Source organism: Mytilus californianus, unplaced genomic scaffold, assembly GCF_021869535.1.
Source record: "Mytilus californianus isolate M0D057914Y unplaced genomic scaffold, xbMytCali1.0.p SCAF_8, whole genome shotgun sequence".
Classification (NCBI taxonomy): Eukaryota; Metazoa; Mollusca; class Bivalvia; order Mytilida; family Mytilidae; genus Mytilus; species Mytilus californianus.
This window is the reverse complement of record NW_026262734.1, coordinates 11,488,277-11,510,801: the sequence shown is the minus strand read 5'-3', so window position 1 is coordinate 11,510,801 and position 22,525 is coordinate 11,488,277. Positions and strand designations below refer to the sequence as shown.

At 32.1% G+C, this 22,525-nt stretch overlaps 1 protein-coding gene across 1 annotated transcript; it reads left to right on the top strand.

The window, feature by feature from the left end:
* The first annotated feature begins 221 nt into the window (after window positions 1–221).
* Window positions 222–20,398, top strand: LOC127710907 (uncharacterized). Its single transcript, XM_052216870.1, has 8 exons — window positions 222–254; window positions 3,883–4,273; window positions 5,808–6,099; window positions 7,930–8,092; window positions 13,066–13,348; window positions 14,131–14,310; window positions 15,853–15,914; window positions 18,608–20,398. The coding sequence occupies exons 2-8, from the start codon at window positions 3,902–3,904 to the stop codon at window positions 19,800–19,802; spliced, it is 2,547 nt and encodes an 848-aa protein (XP_052072830.1). The 5' UTR covers window positions 222–254; window positions 3,883–3,901; the 3' UTR covers window positions 19,803–20,398.
* Window positions 20,399–22,525: the final 2,127 nt, after the last annotated feature.

The following is a 22,525-nucleotide window of genomic DNA, read 5'->3' as shown; positions in this document are numbered from 1 at the left end:
AAAATAGAAAAAATTAAAAAAAAAACTAAAAAAAAAACCAAAAAAACACATGAACCAGGTCAGATGTACCCACTGAAAAATCTACTATTCTTATATGAAAAGATCATGCACGAGCGGGAATGTGTGAGTAAGCATATCTCTCAGCTATAGCGTAATTTTGTTATTCTGTTGAAATCCGGAACATTTCTTTTACCCGTATACGTTCCAGTATTTTTAGCAGATTGGAAACTTCCGGTGAAGAAAACTATTTTTTGGTAATATTTTCTGATAAAATATAAGGAAAATTATTAATTTTACACGATTTTCCATCATTAGAGGAGTTTTACACGTTACATTTAAAATATATTGACGATAGATAAGTTTTTGCATACCAACACAAACTTGTGGTCAGGGGGAATTTGCTTTTTTATGTTGGGAACTAAACCCTTGTAAATGAAATGACGTCTTGGAATACTACCAAGCAAACAATAAAAAATCACCTTCCAAGACTTTATAATAATGTTTGGACAAGCTTTTAGAGGTGCTCTGGGAGAGACAAAAGTGTCATGGGCTTATTTCAAAGGTCAATATTCATTGATATTGGACATCATATGCAAGTCCTGGATTATATGTACATGAATCTGCCTGGAGCAAAGAACAAAACATGATAGTTTATCTCAGACAGACACTTCCTGATTTTCCAGCCCTTTCAATGTTTAGAAACCATGTATATTGTGTTATTGAGGGACATACCCATCCAGGTCATGATTTTTAACAGTCAGGGATTTGACTTAACCAGACTGAATTAACTCTCTTGCTGCCACTAATTTTATATTGTAACATTTTGTGTGCTAGGAAGTATGGCAGCTGGATGTCTATTTATCAACCCATTTTTGTGTCTTGTTGATGTACAAGTCATTGATTTAACTTGAAAATGTTGTTTGCGCAAAATCTCTCCCACAGCTGTCACAGCTGAGGGTTATAAGATCTCCCTCATTGAAGGTTTCAGAGGTTGGCAGATATGCATTAAAGAAAAATATTATGCTGTTATAAATATTATATTATTTACTAAAAAGAGATGCAGTAATGAACAGGTGCTTGCATGAATAAAAACTAGGCATTAATCTGTAATCAAAGAATTCAAATATATTTATAATACATGACCATAGGCGGATCCAGGGGGGGGGGGGGGGGGGGCCCGGGCTCCCCTTTTGTGGGAAAAATTTGGTTGATTATATAGGGAATCACTGAAGCATGACTGGAGCGGGCCCCCCCTTAGGTCAGTCAGTGGGCCCCCCCTTATGAAAAGTTCTAGATCCGCCACTGATGACAATGCATGATATACATTGTCATGATTGTATATAGATATAAGAAGATGTGGTATGAGTGCCAATGAGACAACTCTCCATCCAAGTAAAAATTTATAAAAGTAAACCATTATAGGTCAAAGTACAGTCTTCAACATGGAGCCTTGGCTCACACCAAACAGCAAGCTATAAAGGGCCCCAAAAATTACTAGTGTAAAACCATTCAAACGGGAAAACCAACGGTCTAATCTATATAAAAAACGAGAAACACTTATGAACCACATCAACAAACGATAACTACTGAACATCAGATTTTTGACTTAGGACAGGTGCAAACAATTGCAGCGGGTTTAAATGTTTTAATGGTACCAAACCTTCACCCTTATCTGATTCTATCTGAAACAATGGTGTAAAATACTTATTACAACAGTCATAACCTGGGATACAGTGTTCCAGCTAGGTCGTTTTCACAGGGCGGTCCGCCCGCCCTTTCCCGAGTGCCGCCCTGTGCCCTTTTTCTGACGCCCTGTGCCCTTTTTTAGACGCCCTGCCCTTTTTCGAACGTCCATGCCTTTATTGCCGTAATATTTTGATGACAATACAATCATTCTACCTGTCTTCATATTTATGACAAGTTTATGACCCTCAGCTAATTAACATTTACAGCAGGTGTAATAAGTTGTGATTACAGGTAATCCGCTTATTAACATCGGATGGGTCATTAATCCCTTAATTAAACTTCATAATTGACCATTGTAATAATTTTTCTCATTAAATTCGGTCAGTCAGCATTTCAATTTCAATATTTCTCAAAAGATGACAATTTGCGTTTGATGTATCCGTAGATCGTCTGTTGTTATGTCAAAGATTTTTTTTTTTAAATTGATCTTTTAAACTAGTTCTAATCCAGAAGAAAGTAAAAACAATGCTTGACTGTACCTTTCATTGAATATCTATATCCAAATTAAATTAATTAAAGCTGTAATCCATGATCACAAATTGACTGCTTTGTTTACATTTGTGATCATTTGTTGAAAGCCATGTGCTTTTTTGGCGGGAAAAATTCGGAAAACCCCTTTAATAAGAAACAGTTACAGTTCATTGTTATTTATAGACAGTAAGATTTTCATTTTGATTAACTGCTAAGATTATTTCATTAAAATGAATACTTTCTTGGGGTGAAACTGATAATACTTTAATTACTCTACATCTAGGGGTGTGTAAAATGGAAAGGGGGGGGGGGATTTTTTTTTTATATATTTTTTATATATAATATTACAAATATAAGTTAAACAGTCTGAAAAGACATGGTTAAATGGATTTTAATTCTGAAAAACTCAATGTTGTTTATTATAATTCATTTATTATTTCTATCATAATCAGAAACACTGGGCTACATATATTAGGCATTTCAAACATATATTATTGCCTTTATAAGAACATTCAAGACTATTAATAAGTATGTACCTGTAGTAAAAATACCCTGGTAGGGCCTTAAATTTTCTACTGGGACCTTGGAAAAAAGTTTTGGGATCCAGGTTGGCCCCTGGAGTAAATGTAAGGTATTGTTCCTGACTGTATTGCAGATCAAGTTTAGTATTTAAACTGACATGCACAATTCATTTCACTAATGAAATAAAAATAATTCTACAAAATGCCGCTGCTCTCTGCATTGCAACTTAACCTTAGACCTACCATGCATCAAAAATGTTCAGGAAAAACTGAGCTAGTAATATATGTCCTTGCATGGTCCCTTTAATACTGTTACCCAAAATAAGGTTGATTTTCATCTAGCGTAAAAGTGACTAAACCCCCTCAAAACTCCTAGCTGAAACCCCTGCAGTTAACATAAGACAATGTTTGACACTCCCTTTTTGAAATATCAATCATCGTGCTAAAGTGCCTTTTCATGGTTGGTTCCCTGCCCTTTTGAAATCCTAGCTGGAACACTGGGATAGGCACATCAACTTTGAGCTTTATAATACAGTATTACAAAGTAAGCATGGTATGGTATAAAGTAACTCACATGGTTCAGTTATTTTGAAAATCAAAGTTTCCCGTTGTACTACTTATTTGGTTACTTAGTTGAAAAATTTAATTTGGTTTATAGTAAGTTTATTGTAGTTAGAAAACCAGGACGGGTTCAAGCAGAAAGATTTTGAAAGCAGAGAAAACATGGAACCTTACAATCTGCAGAACTTTATCAGATGACAATACAAATACTAAAAATCCAGGCTAAAAAAAAGGCATAGGTACTTTAATTCAGTCACAGACCCTCGATGTCGCGGGTGTGTTTTAGTATATCCAATTTTTATGGTTGTTTATGGAGAGCATATTTTCTCCATACTTATACTTTTATCAAGATTATCAATATTATGAATATATATTTAATAATTGCTTGTCATGCTTGTCTTTGTTTGTACATCTCTTTTTTTCTGGAGGAGCAATTACATGTAGAGGCTTTTCACAGTCTCTATACCAAATATTTTTGTTCTGAATGAAAAAAAGTTTCACTTTCTGTTGATAACATACGTTTTGTTTGTACTTGTATATTTGAAATAAGATGAAAAATTGTAAATGTCTTTTACTGATTTAGATGAAATATAATAATCAAGATGGTGTTCTGTTCTGTGTTAAACTGCAAAATCCAATCAGGACAAGGGATTGCAATGTTCAAGTTTCCAGAAAAAGATTTGGAAAGGAGACAACTTTGGATTGACAAGGTAGCCTTGAAGAGAAAGGACTTTCAGCCATCACCATTTGCCCGTGTTTGTGCCCGTCATTTCACCAATGACCAGTTTGTTATTGATCCATCGTTAGCTGTGTCTATTGGGTACAAACAGAAACAATTAAGATTAAAGGAAAAAGCTGTTCCAACCATTTTTGACAACTATAGTGGAGGGATTGTTTTAAAAACAAAGAGAACAACTTATAAAAACTCATCATCAGAGAGAAGAACTAAGAGACGAAAGAAATATATGTTTGCGGTAAGGCAACATAAATGTACATTTTCGAGAGGTACAAAAAAATGTATTAAGGACCTCATTCATCATAATCATCTGCTAAACATGCTAAATGTGATGTAAAATTCATATTTTTGAAGATATTGCTCTTTTTCATGCCCCCGCCATAGGGGAGGGGGCATTAAGTTTTACCCGTGTCTGTCCGTACGTCCGTTTGTACGTCCCAAAGTTGGTTTCTGTTCTCTAACTTTAGTTTGCCTCAACCAAATGTTATGAAACTTATACACAATGCTTATTACCACAAAATACAGATCAAGTTTAAATTTTTGTGGTGTCACTTTTAGTGTTCTCGAGTTATGCCCCTTTACAAATGGAAAACTTGCTGAAATTTTCGTTTCTGTTCTCTGACTTAAGTTGGCATGAACCAAATGTTATGAAACTTATACACAATACTTCTAACTACAAAACTCAGATCAAGTACAAATTTGGGTAGCGTCACTTTTACCTTTTTTCAGTTATGTTCCTTTATAACTTTATATGATATGCAAGCGGGGGCATCATCTGTGTCCCATGGACACATTCCCCATTTATTTTAGTCAAGATCAATGCAATACATCATTCTTATTCATGAAAGGAAGCTTGGGTAGTTGTACTTGATTTAATTAGGTTTAAAATATATATAAATAGGATTGTTGTAACATGCATCATAAACATGTCTTAATGTTTGGAAATTGTTTCAATTAAAAAATTATGATTACACAAAATCATCCTCAGAAATAGATTGATTTATTGTTGGTTGCTTAATGTCCAGTGGCAAATATTTCATGCATATTCAGGACGACCTCAGAAATAGAAGTAACAAAAGTAATATTAGTGAATGTAGGCAGTTAAGCTTACTTAGTTTTGTTAGTTGTTGCAGTTGTCTTTTCCTGAGACAGCACATCTTTGGGTATAGACGGCACCACCAGTACTTGAATTGTCGAAAAAATGCATGGTTAAAAAGCATCTGTCTTAACTGAGAAATTAACAAGTGTAAAATATGTACACACATGTACATGTATGTCTCTCATTATATTCAACCTAAAATTCATATTATAATTCACATTTAATATATGGATGCCACAATATAATCTTTTGCACTAATGCTTTATAAAGCAAACATGGTACATTGTACATGAATCAATTGATCAAATGATATGGAAAAATGTTTTAACTCATTTTTCAAGACAAAACCACCACCAGGTTAAGAAATGTTGTCATTTTATTTTAGACGTGCAATTATCATCATCATATCTGAAAATTTCCAAAACATTCTGTAATTTTACACAATCTGTTCAAATAAGCCTTCTTTAACTAGCCTACATTGTACATGAAGTGGATGCCTTATACAGTGGTGCCCAATATTGCAGATTTGACTATATTGAATAATTATTCTTTTGTAATTTTTGTAATATACAAATACATAATCCACATTTTGTTCCAAGCAAGACTTTGTACAAAAAAATCCAATTTGTTAGAACATATACAATTTGAATTCTTTACATTATATACGTTGTAGGAAGAAGACTCTGAAGATAGTGAATCTTTATCAAGTAGTGATACAGATTCTTACGATGCACAAGAAAATTCAGCCTTACAAGACGATACTGAACAGCTGATTGATAAAACATCTAAATCCATCATGGAAGATGAGACCATTTCTGAAACAGTGTATCCACCTATAGAATCAGTACCTAAATCTATAACTGGCAGACGGAAACCCAAAAAAACAGCATCAGAAATACTTCAAGCTTGTAAAGTTGAGGCTGACGAATTATATTCAATTAAGTCAAAATTACCCACATTACAAAGTAAGTATTGAAAGGGCCAACATTTCTCAGCCAACAACTTGTTTTAACACAAAGCATTCAAACAAGAAATTTCAAAAAGAAATCATTCAATTGGAGGTTTTTCAAATAAGATCTTAACAGGCTATTATTTGAACTTGGAATTATTTTTAATTATGGAATTTGCATAATTTCTTGTGCTTGAAATTTTTAATAAATTCCATGTTTATTCTGTATTATTATGTTTTGAGTGGCGCATAACACTTTCCATACAATGTATTTTGTATAGATAGTGTTGTGCGCGGCACAGTACATTCTATTGAAAATGTGTTACATTCTTTGTAATAAAAAGTGTTGTGCACCGCACAGAACATTAAAATACAGAATAAGCATAAAATTTAGTAAAAATCTCAAACACAAGAAATTATACAAATTCCATAATTAAAAATAATTCCAAGTTCAAATAATAGCCTGTTTCTTATTGTTTACCTTTAAATGAAGAAGGAATATATTCATTAGAGCTTAAATTTAGTTATTGAACATATTGAAGCTGTTCATTAAAATTTTTATTGTAAAAATAAGAAGATGTGGTACGATGACAATGAGACAACCCAGTTGAAATTAAACAAAAGAAATGGAACCCTTTATTAAAGAAGGTAAAAAAGGCCAAGTTGGTATATTTGAATTGTTGACATCTGTTTTTATGGGCTTTAAAAGTTTACTGAACATAGTGAAGGTGCATAATTAAGGATTTAATGCTACTTTATATACATGTTTTTACTTACAAAAATGTGAATTATAATATAGCTTCAAGATATTTGTAAACTTTTAACTTAAAGACAAATTTTCACAAAACAGTCAGTCAGGGGTACTACTTGTACAAGTAATCTTTATTTACTTGAAGAAGTAAATAAAATAAACTTAAATAAGTTAATTATAATGTTTGAATAATCTCCCCTTAATTTTCTTAAAAATTTACTTGTACAAGTAAATTTTTTTTACAATCCCACAAAAATTCTCAAGTTTTGAGATCTAAAAACATGCCTTTAACAATTTTTCTCAGGTTAGCTCATAATTTTTTATTAGAGTTCAATGTTTCATCTCATTAATTCAACAAAGAAACTGATTGCGCAAAGATCTTAAGTATTTGCGCAAGGCCTTCAAAAATTGCCCCTTGGGGGCTTGTAAATAACAGTGTTCTGAAGATAACAGACAAATGAGATTTTCATTGTCCATGAAATTACACTTAAATGATTAGTAAAGACATCTGCAAAGGACAGACAATCAAAAATTCTATTAGAGCAAAGAAGTCCTAAGAATTCAAGAAAAGAAGATAGGATGACTTTTTTACTTGTATAAGTAAAAAAATCTGAATTTCTAAGGGACATAACTAAGCCCAATTTTTTTTTACCTATACAAGTAAATAAAATACACTTGTATAAGTATCCTACAAATTTACTTATATAAGTATATTAATATTTACTTCTTCAAGTAAATAAAAATTACTTGTACAAGTAGTACCCCTGACTGACAGTTAATTGTGGTAGATGCAAATACATGTGGATCTTTTTTGTGCATTAGCATAAATTCCACCGAAAGATAAAAGATTGATCTTTTTAAAGCATTAATTTGCATATCTGCCCCTGGCGATTTTTTTTTTTAAATCCTAAAAATGGGCAATAATTTCATCGAAAAGAGAAAGTAGAGTACACCTTTATATGTTCATGCCTATGTGAGTTGACTATTTTGTCTTACAAAATTATAAACAAAAATATACAAATCCTTGTACCAAACAATAAAAGAAAAAGGAAAATTTGATAGATTTATGATGGATGGTTTGAATTTTATTTACAGGTAAGAAAAGGAAAAAAGTTATTTGTGCAATGTCAAGAAAAAATGCTACACAATCACCAAACTTTGTTGAGAAGAGAGTACTGGCAGCAAATGGTCTGGGTGATAGAGTGGTAGAATTCCCTGTTGATGGTGACTCGGAGGATGTTACTTCTTCAATCTTAAGGTACACTAACGATACATCATATGAATAAATAGAAATGTAGAGTACATGGTAATGAGGCAGAAACCAAAGGACATCTAGAGGTCAACCTACAGTCCTCATCAATTGAATAGTCTATTGAAAATGTAAAGCTCTGAATTTAAAAATAAAAACAAAGACCAGTAGAAAATTGCTATCATCACCAATTGCAACTCTCGATAAACTACATTTCATTGAAACCAAATATAGGGGAAGAAGTTAAAAACAATTTAATGTATTTTAAATATTATTGGTACAGTGTAGTTCATTTTCATATAAAATCCTGTTAATTATTATACCCCCGCTTTAAAAAAGTGGGGGTATACTGTTTTACCTCTGTCTGTCCATCCAACCGTTCAGTCCGTCCGTCCCATGAATATTTTTGTTGCATCTTTCTCAGGAACTACATGACAAAGATTTCTGAAATTTTGTTTCAGGGTTTATATAAGCCAGCTATACTATGTGATGCTTTTTCAGATTCATCACTCAACAACTTCCTGTTTACCGAACACTTGTATCATTTTACACATGATAGCCAAGTTGAAAATTTTCGTCACATTTTTCTCAGGAACTACAATACAAGGATTTCTGAAATTTGATTTCAGGGTTTATATAAGTCATCTATACCGTGTGATGCGTTTTCAGATTCATCACTCAACAACTTCCTGTTTACCAAAATATTTGGGCTGGGGTATCACCAGTGAGCAGTAGCTCGCAGTTTCACTTGTTTTTCTTGCATAATCATGATAATCATGATAATAAGGATGATTCTAAAGTATTTTCCTTGGAAAAATGTTAAAAGCAGACGTGAGTATTTTTCTGATAATTCTGTGAATAATACTCTTGATAGAATTTAAATGTTTTTCATGTCTTCACAAACCACTATTGACCTAAATTTGAATTATAATGGCAAAGTCCAAATTAGTTTAGAATTTAAATGTTATGAGCATTAAATTATTCTTAAATAATAAAACAGAAAGAACCATTTTTAAGGCTTATGATAGGATGAATGTCGTCAAGGCGTCTGGATGTCAACATTTCAGATTCTGGATAAAATCTTATAATGCCACATTGGAAGAGTAAGACTTCATTAGTTACTTAAACTTGTTTCTGATCCTCTTTGTCTGAGATAAAATAGTTATAAACTAAAAGGAACATCAAGAACAAATTAGCTATGAGTCATCTGACATTTGGAGCATATATGTCCAATTTTTAAGTTGGTTAAATATATAATGCCCCATGAGTTGAGGTAAACAGTTAATCAATATTCATTTTGGGGTCAACTGGTCAAAATGAAATAAATTTCAATATAATAAATGCACTGAGATTGCTCAGATTGAAATTATGATCTGATTTTTATAGCTCCTGTGACATATCATAGGATATAGTATGCCAGTCTTTATATGAATTAAAAAGGCTAATATAAGTTTTTCTTGTTATTTGTCCTGAACATAATAATAAAGTCTTTGTAAATGTTTAGCTGTTGTATAGTGTATTCATCTGAGATTTCACCTACAGAATTTTGTCATTTAAAGGGGCACTAGCTACGAGATACATACAAAATTTAAATCATGATTTTTTTTGTTCAATCATTAATGAAAGTGAAATAGTGAAATAATTATTCGCTATTAGCAGCCAGTATGGTTCAATTTTGTCAAAATAAGCTAAGAATCATCGATGATGAATTATTCACTTGCAAGTGAATAATTCGAACTCTTGGAATCTGTATTCATGTGAACTTCAATATAACCCCTTAGCTAGAGATGGATTATGCATGATTGATGCATGATAGGCTATTAAAAGAAAAGAATGTCAACATTGAAAGTGAAACAAAGATAAAACATTTGATTGACTGATTCGATCCACAAAAAATCATTCTTATACAGGTAAAATCGAAAATTAACTTATTTTTTTAACCTTAAAATTGAAATCAAACAGACATAGAAAAATCCATTTGCACGAGGTCCATATATCTATTGATATTTATGTTTAAGTTTATATCGTGTCATGTGACTGTCGGTTGTTTTCATGGTCATCTTGATAGTTAATTAGATGGCGTCTAGACTAAAATACACAAGAAACGAAGCTACATATTATCGAGCCCATGCCCTGTAAATTGTTTATTTAAAACTTTTTATAATTTGGATAAATGTTTTACATTGTTATAAATCTAATATGAGAATTTGAGTCAAATCGGTGAACATGAATTTGACAGCTAGTGCCCCTTTAAAAATGATTACTGTTTTGCATTGTTAAGAAGAAATAAAGAAAATACTGTAAATTCAGAAATTACTGCAAATAATGCCACTAGGTGAGAATCGCAATAAAAAGAAATAGCATTCTGACATCTGATACATATATATGTACCGGTATGCAGAATTTCCTGAAATCGCAATAATAAATCTTGCATTTTTGTCCTTTCTTCAATAATTGCAATAATAAATACACGCAATAATTTCTGACTTTACAGTATATATATACCCTGTAAACAATAAAACAAACATCAGAATGGTAAATAATATTAGGACTCTCAATATAATATAATTAAGTCTCCCAAACGAAGTTTGGGAAGACTTATTGTTTTTGCTCAGTTCTTATTATTATTATTATTCTTCTTCTTCTTCTTCTTCTTCTTCTTCTTCCGCCGCTTTTAAATTTGAACTTGTCCGCACCCGTTCTCCAAAACCGCTTGTCAGATTAACTTAGGGTTTCACAATATGTTAGACTAACATGTATAGTGGTGCAATCAGGGTTTTGTTTGTGCAATGGGGTTTATAAAGGGGTACTTTGAGGGGCAAAAAGAAAAGAGGGTTTTACTATAGAACCCTATGGGATTTTATTTTTTAAAATTTTCAAATGATTATAAATTGAAAACCGTTTGTGATAGACACAATCTTTTTAATTGAAAATGTTCTAAATGATAAAACCCATTAAATGAAATACAGGGTTAGTCCCCAGGGGTCACCCCCACCCCCTGCCATTTAAGAAAGTTCTAATATCTTATAAGTGGTCAAGATCCCCACCCCTAAACCATATATATTCTGGTTTGTCATGCTAAGATGGTTTGAATGATATACAGGGTTAGTCCCCAGGGGTCATCCCGACCCCCTGCTATTTGAGAAAGTTCTAATATCTTGTAAATGGTTGAGATCCCCACCCCTAAACCATATATATTCTGGTTTGTCATGATAAAGCACATCAAATGAAATACAGGGTTAGTCCCCTGGGGTCACCCCCACCCCCTGCTATTTAAGAAAGTTTTAATATCTTGTAAATGGTCGAGATCCCCACCCCTAAACCATATATATTCTGGTTTGTCATGCCAAGATGGTTTGAATGATATATGGGGTTAGTCCCCAGGGGTCATCCCAACCCCCTGCCATTTGAGAAAGTTCTAATATCTTGTAAATGGTCGAGATCCCCACCCCTGAACCATATATATTCTGGTTTGTCATGATAAAGCACATCAAATGAAATACAGGGTTAGTCCCCAGGGGTCACCCCCACCCAATGCCATTTAAAAAAGTTCTAATATCTTGTAAGTGGTCAAGATCCCCACCCCTAAACCATATATATTCTGGTTTGTCATGCTAAGATGGTTTGAATGATATACAGGGTTAGTCCCCAGGGGTCATCCCGACCCCCTGCCATTTGAGAAAGTTCTAATATCTTGTAAATGGTTGAGATCCCCACCCCTAAACCATATATATTCTGGTTTGTCATGATAAAGCACATCAAATGAAATATAAGGTTAGTCCCGAGGGGTCACCCCCACCCCCTGCCATTTAAGAAAGTTCTAATATCTTGTAAGTGGTCAAGATCCCCACCCCTAAACCATATATATTCTGGTTTGTCATGTTAAGATGGTTTGAATGATATACAGGGTTAGTCCCTAGGGGTCATCCCGACCCCCTGCCATTTGAGAAAGTTCTAATATCTTGTAAATGGTTGAAATCCCCACCCCTAAACCATATATATTCCTATTTATCATGTCTCGAACATTTGAATGATGTATACAGTCAGTCCCCAGGGGTTCCCCCCACCCCCAATGTTCTAAATATCTTGTAAATGGTTGAGATCCCCACCCCTAAACCATATATATTCCTGTGTGTCATGTAACGAACATTTGAATGACGTATAGGGTCAGTCCCCAGGGGTTCCCCCCACCCCCAATGTTCTAGTATCTTTGTAAATGGTCGAAATCCCCACCCCTAAACTATATATATTCTGGTTTGTCATGCCGAGATGGTTTGAATGATATACAGGGTTAGTCCCCAGGGATCATCCCGACCCCCTGCCATTTGAGAAAGTTCTAATATCTTGTAAGTGGTCAAGATCCCCACCCCTAAACCATAAATATTCTGGTTTGTCATGCTATGATGGTTTGAATGATATACAGGGATAGTCCCCAGGGGTCATCCCGACCCCTTGCCATTTGAGAAAGTTCTAATATCTTGTAAATGGTCGAGATCCCCACCCCTAAACCATATATATTCTGGTTTGTCATGCTAAGATGGTTTGAATGATATACAGGGTTAGTCCCCAGGGATCATCCCGACCCCCTTCCATTTGAGAAAGTTCTAATATCTTGTAAGTGGTCAAGATCCCCACCCCTAAACCATATATATTCTGGTTTGTCATGCCAAGATGATTTGAATGATATACAGGGTTAGTCCCCAGGCATCACTAATGCATATACTTTACTGGACCAAACCAATTTTCACTGGACTTTGTCCAATGTCAGGCGACACTGGGAATTTCTAATTATGGGAGCTTCGTTTGGGAGACTTCGTAACAGCATCCTGTTACAATCATTTCTTGTTGTTATTTGGGTTAAACAGGGAGTAGGGGGTCATGTTCCCTGTGAAGATCACATTTAACATGTAGTGTTCCAACATGTGACTTGTTCTTCATGTGGATATTGACATAAATGACCATTGGATAATTTTACTTTTCAGGGAATTTCCCAAACTTCAAGAAGGTGGTGGATTCATCATGTACTGGGCAGATGAGAACAGTCGCAATTTGATACATCTGGCCTCTAGTGAAGACAGTTTTAACGTTGATTTACTCTTCCGAATTCATAGTGGCAGTGTTTACATCAAGCCTACCAAGAATGATCTTGAAATAAATAAAGATTTGATATATTACCAAGGTGATAGTGAAACTTGGGGTGAATGTCAGATTTGTGGGAAATTGTTCTTACTGGAATACATTGAGGACCATGTAAACAAATGCAGGGTAGGTACTGGATTTAAGTGGTTTATCTGATAGAAGATTTTTACTTTCTATAACTGTGAATTACTGAAAATTCAGAAATTTGTGTGTACATTTATTATTGTGATTATTGAAAATAATGCCACAAATGAATAATGCTATCAGAATTTGAAATGCAACTTTTTATTTTTGCGATACCCATTCAATCACAATTTTTACAATAAAAACATCACAAAATTTTCTGAATGAAGAGTAATCCTTTCTCAATCTTTTTTTGCAATTTTCTGTTTTTTTTTTAAATCAACATGATATGCCATGCATCAACTAAATAGTTTCTAATGACCTTAAACACAAAATTTGAAATATAAAGACAACATTTAACAAGAATCCTCAGTTCTCAATTTATAGTTAATCAGCTTTTTATAATTATCCTCCAACTAAGGGGTACCAAATATTTGCTAATGTGGCATTATCACAGAATCAGACAATAATGTTATTAATACTTGTCGACATAAATAGGAATAGATTGCACTGTGTGTATACTGTTTATACATTTAATATTATAGTCATAACTAGATACCATTTTGCTGAATTTTTTGGGAATTTTGATTTTTAGTACCTTCAATCTGAATTCTTATTTGATACATTTGTAGGTTAAAAAAAATGACAGAATAATTGAAGCAGATCTATATAAACCAGTTTCAAAGACTCCCCCCTCCCCCCAAATAAATCATTTCGATCAGTAAAATCTATAGATTTTTTTTTTAAAATTTCTATATACCATAAAGTACCATTTATATTTGCAGACTCATTATGATGACATGGTACAGAAAGAATTAGCTGTAAATAAAGAAACCAACATTCCAATAACAGAGCATCAACTATCTGTCACCAATAATCAAGTGACAACAAAAGTTGAAACTATAACAACAGTAGATCCTCAAAGTCTTATTACAGAAACAAATCCAGAATCAGTTAATACACAGGTAGTAGCACTAGAGAAGATATGAGAACAGTACTGTTATTCCTGAAATACTGTGAACCAACTTATTTTCGTTGATACTTTATTTCATGTTTAGCTCATTCTAGCCAACTTCACAGGGATCTGTTTTGGGGATTTTCTAATTTTCATGTTGTATTTATGTAAAGGAAGATCCAAGTTTTACATATTAGCAACAATTTATAATCACATTATTTTCTACTTTCGTAAATAAATCGCTCGCAAAAATGAGTTGGATTACAGTACTTACATGTATTATCAGTTGACATGTTCTAGAAAAGTAATGATATCCATACAAACATAGGTCACCTTTATCTAAATTGCACACATGAGAGGAGATTTCAATCAAATTTTGATGACTCAGTTTTCTCTCATTTTTGACAAAGTATTTAAAGATTAAGTCATGATGTTTCGGAAGGCGACATCGTCGTCGCCAACAGTTTTGTGATTAGATCAGTTTAAGGGGAACCATTAGTGTAGGTCAATGATATTATGTATGCAGATGAGATTATTTTGCCCTGCCCCATCAGTCATGGTCTATTAACTTTGAAATTTTTGCTTAGTTTACATGTATTAGTTTGTGATTTGGTCAGTTTAAGGGGAACTTTAAGGGGTAGGTCAATGATATTTGGTATGTAGTTGTATTATCATTGGCACATCTCACTTCCAACAAGATTGTTTGGCTCCCCCTCAGTCATGGTTCATTGACTTTGAATGTTTTGCATTATTTACATGTTAAAGTTTGTGATAAGATCAATTTAAGATGAATGACTAATGTTAAATCAATGATATTTGGTATGCAGTTGTATTGGCATTTGAAAGTCTCATTTTCGTGGAGATTATATGGCCCCATCTCCTCATCATGGTTCATTGACTTTGAAACTTTTACATAGTTTACAAGTTAAAGTTTGTGTTCAGGTTAGTTTAAAGGGAACCTTATGATAAGTCAATGGTATTTGGTATGAGCTTTATAAGCATTGGCATTTCATATTTCCATGGAGGTTATTTGGCCCTGCACCTCCACTCATGGTTTATCGACTTTGAATGATTTGCATAGTTAACATGTTTAAATATTGCCATTTTAATTTTTACCTTTGCATTATACCAACAAAAAAACAAAACATGCAACATATCTCTGTGTCAGTGTTTCAAAGTAATTTATCTTTAAAAATACATGTATATAAAAATATATTCCAAGTTCTGGAAATTAATATAAACAGATGGAGAAGATTTCATTTTGATATAAACTTCTTATACTTGGACTGTTGAAAGTGTTTTGTGTAGACATTGAGTTAGAGAAATGAAAACAACAACTTTTTTCATTCTTTTGTTTTGATCAGTTGAAGAGGCTTTAATTTTCATTAAAAAAAAAGATGTGGATAAGAAATCTGGTTGGAATGTACATTTAAATAATTTACTTACAGTTAGATAAAAAAAGAGTATAAGGTGAAAACAGTAATATAAAGAGAAATGTATTAATATAATGTCTATTTTTGTGAAGAATACAAGTTATTGTTTATTTTTGTAGCTTACTATATGTAATTCACCAACCAACCCGAAACAGACTATCAAATTTCAGCATGTGTCAGGGTAAGATTTTTCTCTTTTATTATTCTTAAAAGTATAAATCGCTGCTTGTTTCAGGATTTTAATATTATTTGAAATTTGCTACTTTAACTATGAGGGAAATATATTTTTGCATCAAGAAAATTTGTTGAAATATTAAAATACAGTCGGTAGTCAACATTGTTAAAGGTTGTACAGTTGCCTATAATTGCTTACATCCACTTCATTTGAACTTGGGTGGATTGTTGTCTCTTTGGCAATCATACCACATCTCATTATTGGTTCTTCACCAATACACTAGATTTAAAACTGTTATTATAATGTATGATTATAGTCAACCATTGATGTGATGATGAGGTTCCTGATTCCAGACAGGGACATGAACACGTTACAAGATTAAAGAAGTTATTTTTTAGCAATCAATTCTTCCTCTTTCAATTACAACCAATGAAATAAAGAAAATAGAACTTACCATTAAAATAAGTTAAGAAAAACTCTGAACTTTATAATACCAATAAAATTTATGAAAACTATAGTTAGTGGTATTTTTAGTTTACTTCAACTAAGTTATTATCTAAAATAATTAGGGCTGTTCAATAAAAACATACATGGGACCCAGGGAAGGCACTTTGAAATCGAAACTATGGGTGGGTGTTAAAATTATTTTGAACAATGAAAATGTAAAGAAAAGTTCTAAATTGCCTCTATAGTAGGTTACTTCATTGTTAAAGTGCCTTCCCTATGTACCATGTATGTTTTAATGGAACAGCCCTTATCTGTATAGTATCCAATACTGTGGATTGATTATTGTCAAGCCTGTAACATTTATGTAGCGATCCTAGATTCCAGCGTCGGCGTCAGCAACATTTAGGTTCAGTCTGTGGTTAAAAGTGTTTTTTAGACATCAATAACTTTGTCAAACCTTCGTGGAGTTTTATGAAATTTGGACAGAAGCTTTATTTGTGACCAAAATACAGTATCCATAGCAAAATTTTGAAAATATTTATTTTCATTTTTCCGTATTTTACTGATAAATGGACTTTTTGACAGAAGATTGTTTATGACCAAAAAAAAGTATCCAGAGCAGAATTTCAAAAAAAAATATTTATTTTTATTTTTCCATATTTACTGATAAATTGACTTTAATTATTTTTACATTTAACAAGTAGATACAGTCTGGGGATAAAGTTTGTTACACATCAAATACTATATACTATTGTCAAACCGTCATAGAATTTTATGAAACTTTTTTATGATTAAGAGATAATGTCTGAAGCAAACTTTTGAAAATATTTTTTCATTTTCAGTATTTTTCTGATAGATGGACTTATTATTTTTACAGTTAAAATTTATAGACAGTCTGGGATTAAATTTTCTTTTGACATGATACGTTTTTTTAACCTTCATGGATTGTTATGGAACTTGGACAGAAGCTTATCTTCAAGACCAAGAAATAGCATCTAAAGAGAAATTTTTTTTTTTTTTAAATTCTGTTTTTTTTTATGGATAAATGGATCATTTATTAAGTCAACATTACACTTTTACACTGACAGCAGCAATTGTAGGCGAGACACAGGGTTCCACGGTACCCATTACAAATTTTTATTTGTTGGTTACCAATTTTCATTGATTTGGTGGATATAGGTAAACTACAAATTTTGATGTTCAACGAAGTACAAATTTACATTAGCTTAGGAATGCAAACTTTTGAAATCAAATATACATGAAAATACATTGGATCTCAATCCACGAAAAATTAGTACCTACGAAAAATAAGTGAAACTGCAGTCTGAGCTTTCATATAAGACTATTTATATACCCTTTGCACCAGTTTCAGTATGTGTCACTGGTACTATCTGTACAAATAGTTTATATTTAGTATTATGTCAAACTAATTGTAAAGATTATATGACTTCAAGTGAAAGTGTTAATTTTAAATTTAGGTCACTTAAATTTGTTTTCATTCTCCACTACCTTCTGTCCTGCTTAACATGCATGATAGTTTGACCTCACATGGCATTTAATATAAAAACAAGGAGATTTGGTCTGAATGCTAATGAGACAACTATCCACCAGAGTTCATATAAGCAATTATAAGTCACTGTATGGCCTTCATCAATAAGAAAAAAATAAATTCCTCTGGTTCTGTTTGAGTTTTAACTGCTTTAAGCATATTGAGAAGGTCATATTCAATAGATTACTATGTCCTAAATTAATTCTGTTATACTTACATAGTTTTACATTAAGTTTATACAATGTATGTTATGAAAAAAGATGAATGACTTAGAGTGTCCAGTGTACTTTAATGAGATAGCAAATAACCACTTCTAGAAAGTCTGCTTCCTATCCAGAGAAATTGGAAGTTAATTTTTGTCTCACTTTTCATGTCTAAGAAACTTTGGTTCAAGTAAACATTTAAGTTCATATATTGTATATTAACATGGTGCGGAATAATTTGAAATTTACCTTGAGCTGTATCTTAGTGTTCAGGATATCATACTTCCAAAAAAGACCAAATTGACTATCTGTTGACTATATAAAACTTAACAAACAGGTCTGATTCAGTTACTTTAGTAGCAACTGAGCACAGGTAGCTCAATTTAACACCTGTTTCACTTAAAATTGACATGTATTTAAATTTGTGCTAAATTTCTGTTCTTTGGTTTATAAGGTATTTCTGAATGCCTTATTCTAAAACTAATTTTACCTTATTTTAGTTCAAAGAGCCAATCATCTGATAAAACAGACCAGGTGCTGGTGGTAACTAAAGATCCAGGCTATGTAGATAGCCTTAGAAGTAATTTCTTTGCAATGCAACAAGAGAAGCAGTTGTGTGATGTGCTGCTGAAAGGAGCAGATAACTCTTACATTAATGCTCACAAACTTGTTCTTCTAGCCAGTGGAAGCCCATATTTTCATAATATGTTGTCAGGTCCTCAGTCAGCCACCTGTGATCCACAGGTCATTGACTTTACTCTTTATCCTTTTCCAGTTTTAGAATCTTTGATAAGGTATCTTTATACTGGTGAAATTATGATTTCTCGACCACTTGTCAGCAAATTTAATAATCTCTGTGGAGTGTTGAAGTTGAATGCCCAGAATCTTCTGAAACACTATTTTGCATCCTGTCCTCCTACATGTAATTTTACAGTCAGTTTACTTGGTGCTAAGAAATCAGATTCCGTTGAAGAGAATGTTGATTTAAGTTATTTAAAATCAAACCGATTTGTAAATGCACCAAAAAGGCTTTCTGAAAAACTAAGAGACATAATTGAGAAGAATGAAAAGCTGTTTAAAGATGTCGGCATGAACAGTAATGCTAACGCAAAACTAAAAAATAAACAAAAAAGAAGCTTTGACATTTCACAAGAGGATTACCCGATACCTGGCAATGTGATGGTTAAATCTAAAGTGCCTAGTTTCATTGAAAATATAAGAACAGAGGATCAGATTTATGTAAAGACAGAACATGAAGACATATCTGTGGAACATTCATATACAAACACTGTAAATGTTGGCCAAATGTTTAACATCAGTCAAGAAAATGACACAGAGAAAATGTTGAATAGTGATTACCTTGAAGAAGACAACAGCAACAAACTAAAATTTAAAACTAATTGTGACATTACATTAGTGTCTGATGGTCACACTGTAGATAATATATCTGATGTTGTTGTAAAAGTGGAAAACGTAGACATGGAATCCGAAAATATTCATAGCGATTATGAACCAAAAACAATGAACTTGGAATCAGAAAGTGCACACGGTCATTATGTCCCAGATATAGTGATAAAAACAGAGCCTTGTGATGAAGACTATTGGCAAAAGAGACCTCAATTAGGATTGGAGTTAGAAACAGAAAGTTATGAAGGATTGGGCAGTGTTACAGTAAAGGAAGAACCTCTAACATGATAGAAATTACAGTTTGGAAGAAGCAGTTCTGTGACTAAATTTGTAAAGTGAAACAATTCTGTACATTTTGTAGGAAATTTGTATCTTAAAAGTAAAGGAAAAATCAGATTTTTTGCTTAAACTATAGATTCATTCTTCAGAACAGAGAAATGCATTGTCTAAAAATGAAGTTATACATTAGGATCTGGATGGGGTGCTTCATTTATGTATTCTTTAATTTTTAATCCATTTTTCTATCTTTTATGCCCATTTATCTCAATTCTTTATATTTAACAACCCATTTTTCTCTATTCTTTATTTTTTATTCTCTGTCCTGTTAACCCCACAAAGACCCTCTGACATGTATGCCTTAATTTTGAAATTTCAATGACATAGCTAACATCAGGAAGTATGGCCATTTTAGCCAAAAACAAAATAAAATTTGGACCAAGGTGATATACAGTACGGGTAGAGACTTATTATTATGGATGTCTTAATCCGTCTAGATGTCAGACTGGTCGGACAGTTGTCTCAGTGTAATTAACACCTGCTGTGATATTAGGGATCATAGATTTATTCTTATGAGGAAGCTCCGAGCATGCTCGGAGGATGCTCAGAGCTTTTTAAGTAGGCTCTTCTCTGCAGTTTATGTGACAATGATTATCATGATCCATTAAGATGTCAATCAAATCTACACCACTTCAATAATAAGGAAAGTAGAGCATTATAGAGGAAGCTCAATTAACACCTGTGTAAACATCTGGTCTATTCAAATACATTTTGCATGAAATTTTACAAAACTATAAAATAGATGAGAAATTCTGCAATAGTACTGTACAATGCTTGGAAAGAAATATCAAGTCTACACAGAAAGAAAATGTTTTTCATTTTCTTAATAATTATTCTTTTTCAAAAATACAAAAAAATACTCAAATTTTATACTTAAAATATAAATAAATTTTAAATTTATACTATATAAAATAAAATATAAAAGTCATCAAAGACACAAATTATGGTTATTAATTTATAACCATACTACCAAAACATAGTACATTCAGTTTCATGCAAAAAAGTGTTGATTTTTGTTAATATTCCATTTAATTTGACAGTTGTTGGATATGACCCTCCATTTCATGGCAGAAAAGTGTTTTTGAGACAAGATGTATCTTGGGTGTTTCAAAGCAATACAAAAAAAATATTTGGTGTTCTATAAAATATTTTGGTAATTTTAGGGGACATGGCTACTAAAACTTGAAAACGGGAAAAAGGGGGGGGGGGATAATTTGATTGGTTTACTTCTGGTGATGTTTACTTTCTTATATGTACTGAAAAGTTATGTTGTATTAATACTATAGTACAGAACAGGAAAAAACTTTACTCTTGTCAAGTATTTCTTTATTTAAATCATAGATAAATTTTATGCTTTTTTTTTTTAAATACCAATTAAACAAAGACTGATAGGGGGAAAACAATTTTATGTTAGATTTTCACTGAAGTACAGGACAGGATAAAACTTTACTCATGCCAAGTATTTTTTTATTCAAAATAAAGCCAAATCAGCACAATTTAAAAAAAAAATGTCAATTAAAGAGAGGCGTACTAGAGGGAAAACAATGGTGGTATTACCCCTCAAATTTTCATAAAGTAGCCATAATTTTCTATAAAAGAACTAAGTTTGCTATTTTATATATAAAAAAAAAACATATTACCATTGTTTAGTTAGGGGCATTTCTTGAACAAGTAATTTTCAAAATCACCTATACAAGTTATGTTGAAAACGAGGTTGTTTCAAATATTACTTCTATATCATGAATAAGTAAATTCTGTTAATATTATTTGTATAGGTGTCCATTCATACAGGTTTTACTAGCTTTAACAAATTTTCACAGACATCTGGTTATTTTTTCCATGCAATATAAAACTATTTAAATCCTCCTGAAACACTAATTGCCTTTCTGATGCCACACTTCTTGGTCAAAGATTGGTCTCTTGGGGCTATCAAAATATCACTTTCCCTTAAAATCTTAGAGAAAGACAAATCTAAATAGATAGAACCTTGTGATTTAATTAAGACTTGAAGTTATTTATAATTTGTAATCTTTATCAAAAACAATTACATATGTTCCTTAAATAATTGTTGTACTAAGTTTTTCAAAGATGTATGAAATAATTTATAAAAGTAATATTTTTGTCATTATTTTTACAGTTACCTTTCAATACTCATCTCAAGTTGGATAAATACTTAATTTTACATAATGAAATGATATAAAAATTCTTAAAAACTATGTATACATTTAGTCCACTTTTGACATTTAAAATAACTATTGAGTTTTTATTAAATAAATTTATAAAAACAAAAAAACCTGTTAATATAAGTAACTAAAAAAAATAACTTGTTTAGTATCGCCCCCTGACTGTTGTTTGTGTCTTAATAACTTTTGTGTAGCATATTATATAATATAAACTATATTTAAATCATATCATCTAATTATAAAATTTGAGAATTTTTTATCATAAAAAAGGAGTGATTATTAAATATAATATTTATATATTTATATGACTTTCACTTTTGGTGGAGACATGAGATTTCTTTCCAAGCATTAATACGCAATACTGTTGAAGAATTTCTAATCTTATAATTTTATAGTTTTGTAAAATTTCATGCAAAATGTATCTGAATAGACCAGATGTTTACACAGGTGTTAATTGAGCTTCCTCTATAATGCTCTACTTTCCTTATTATA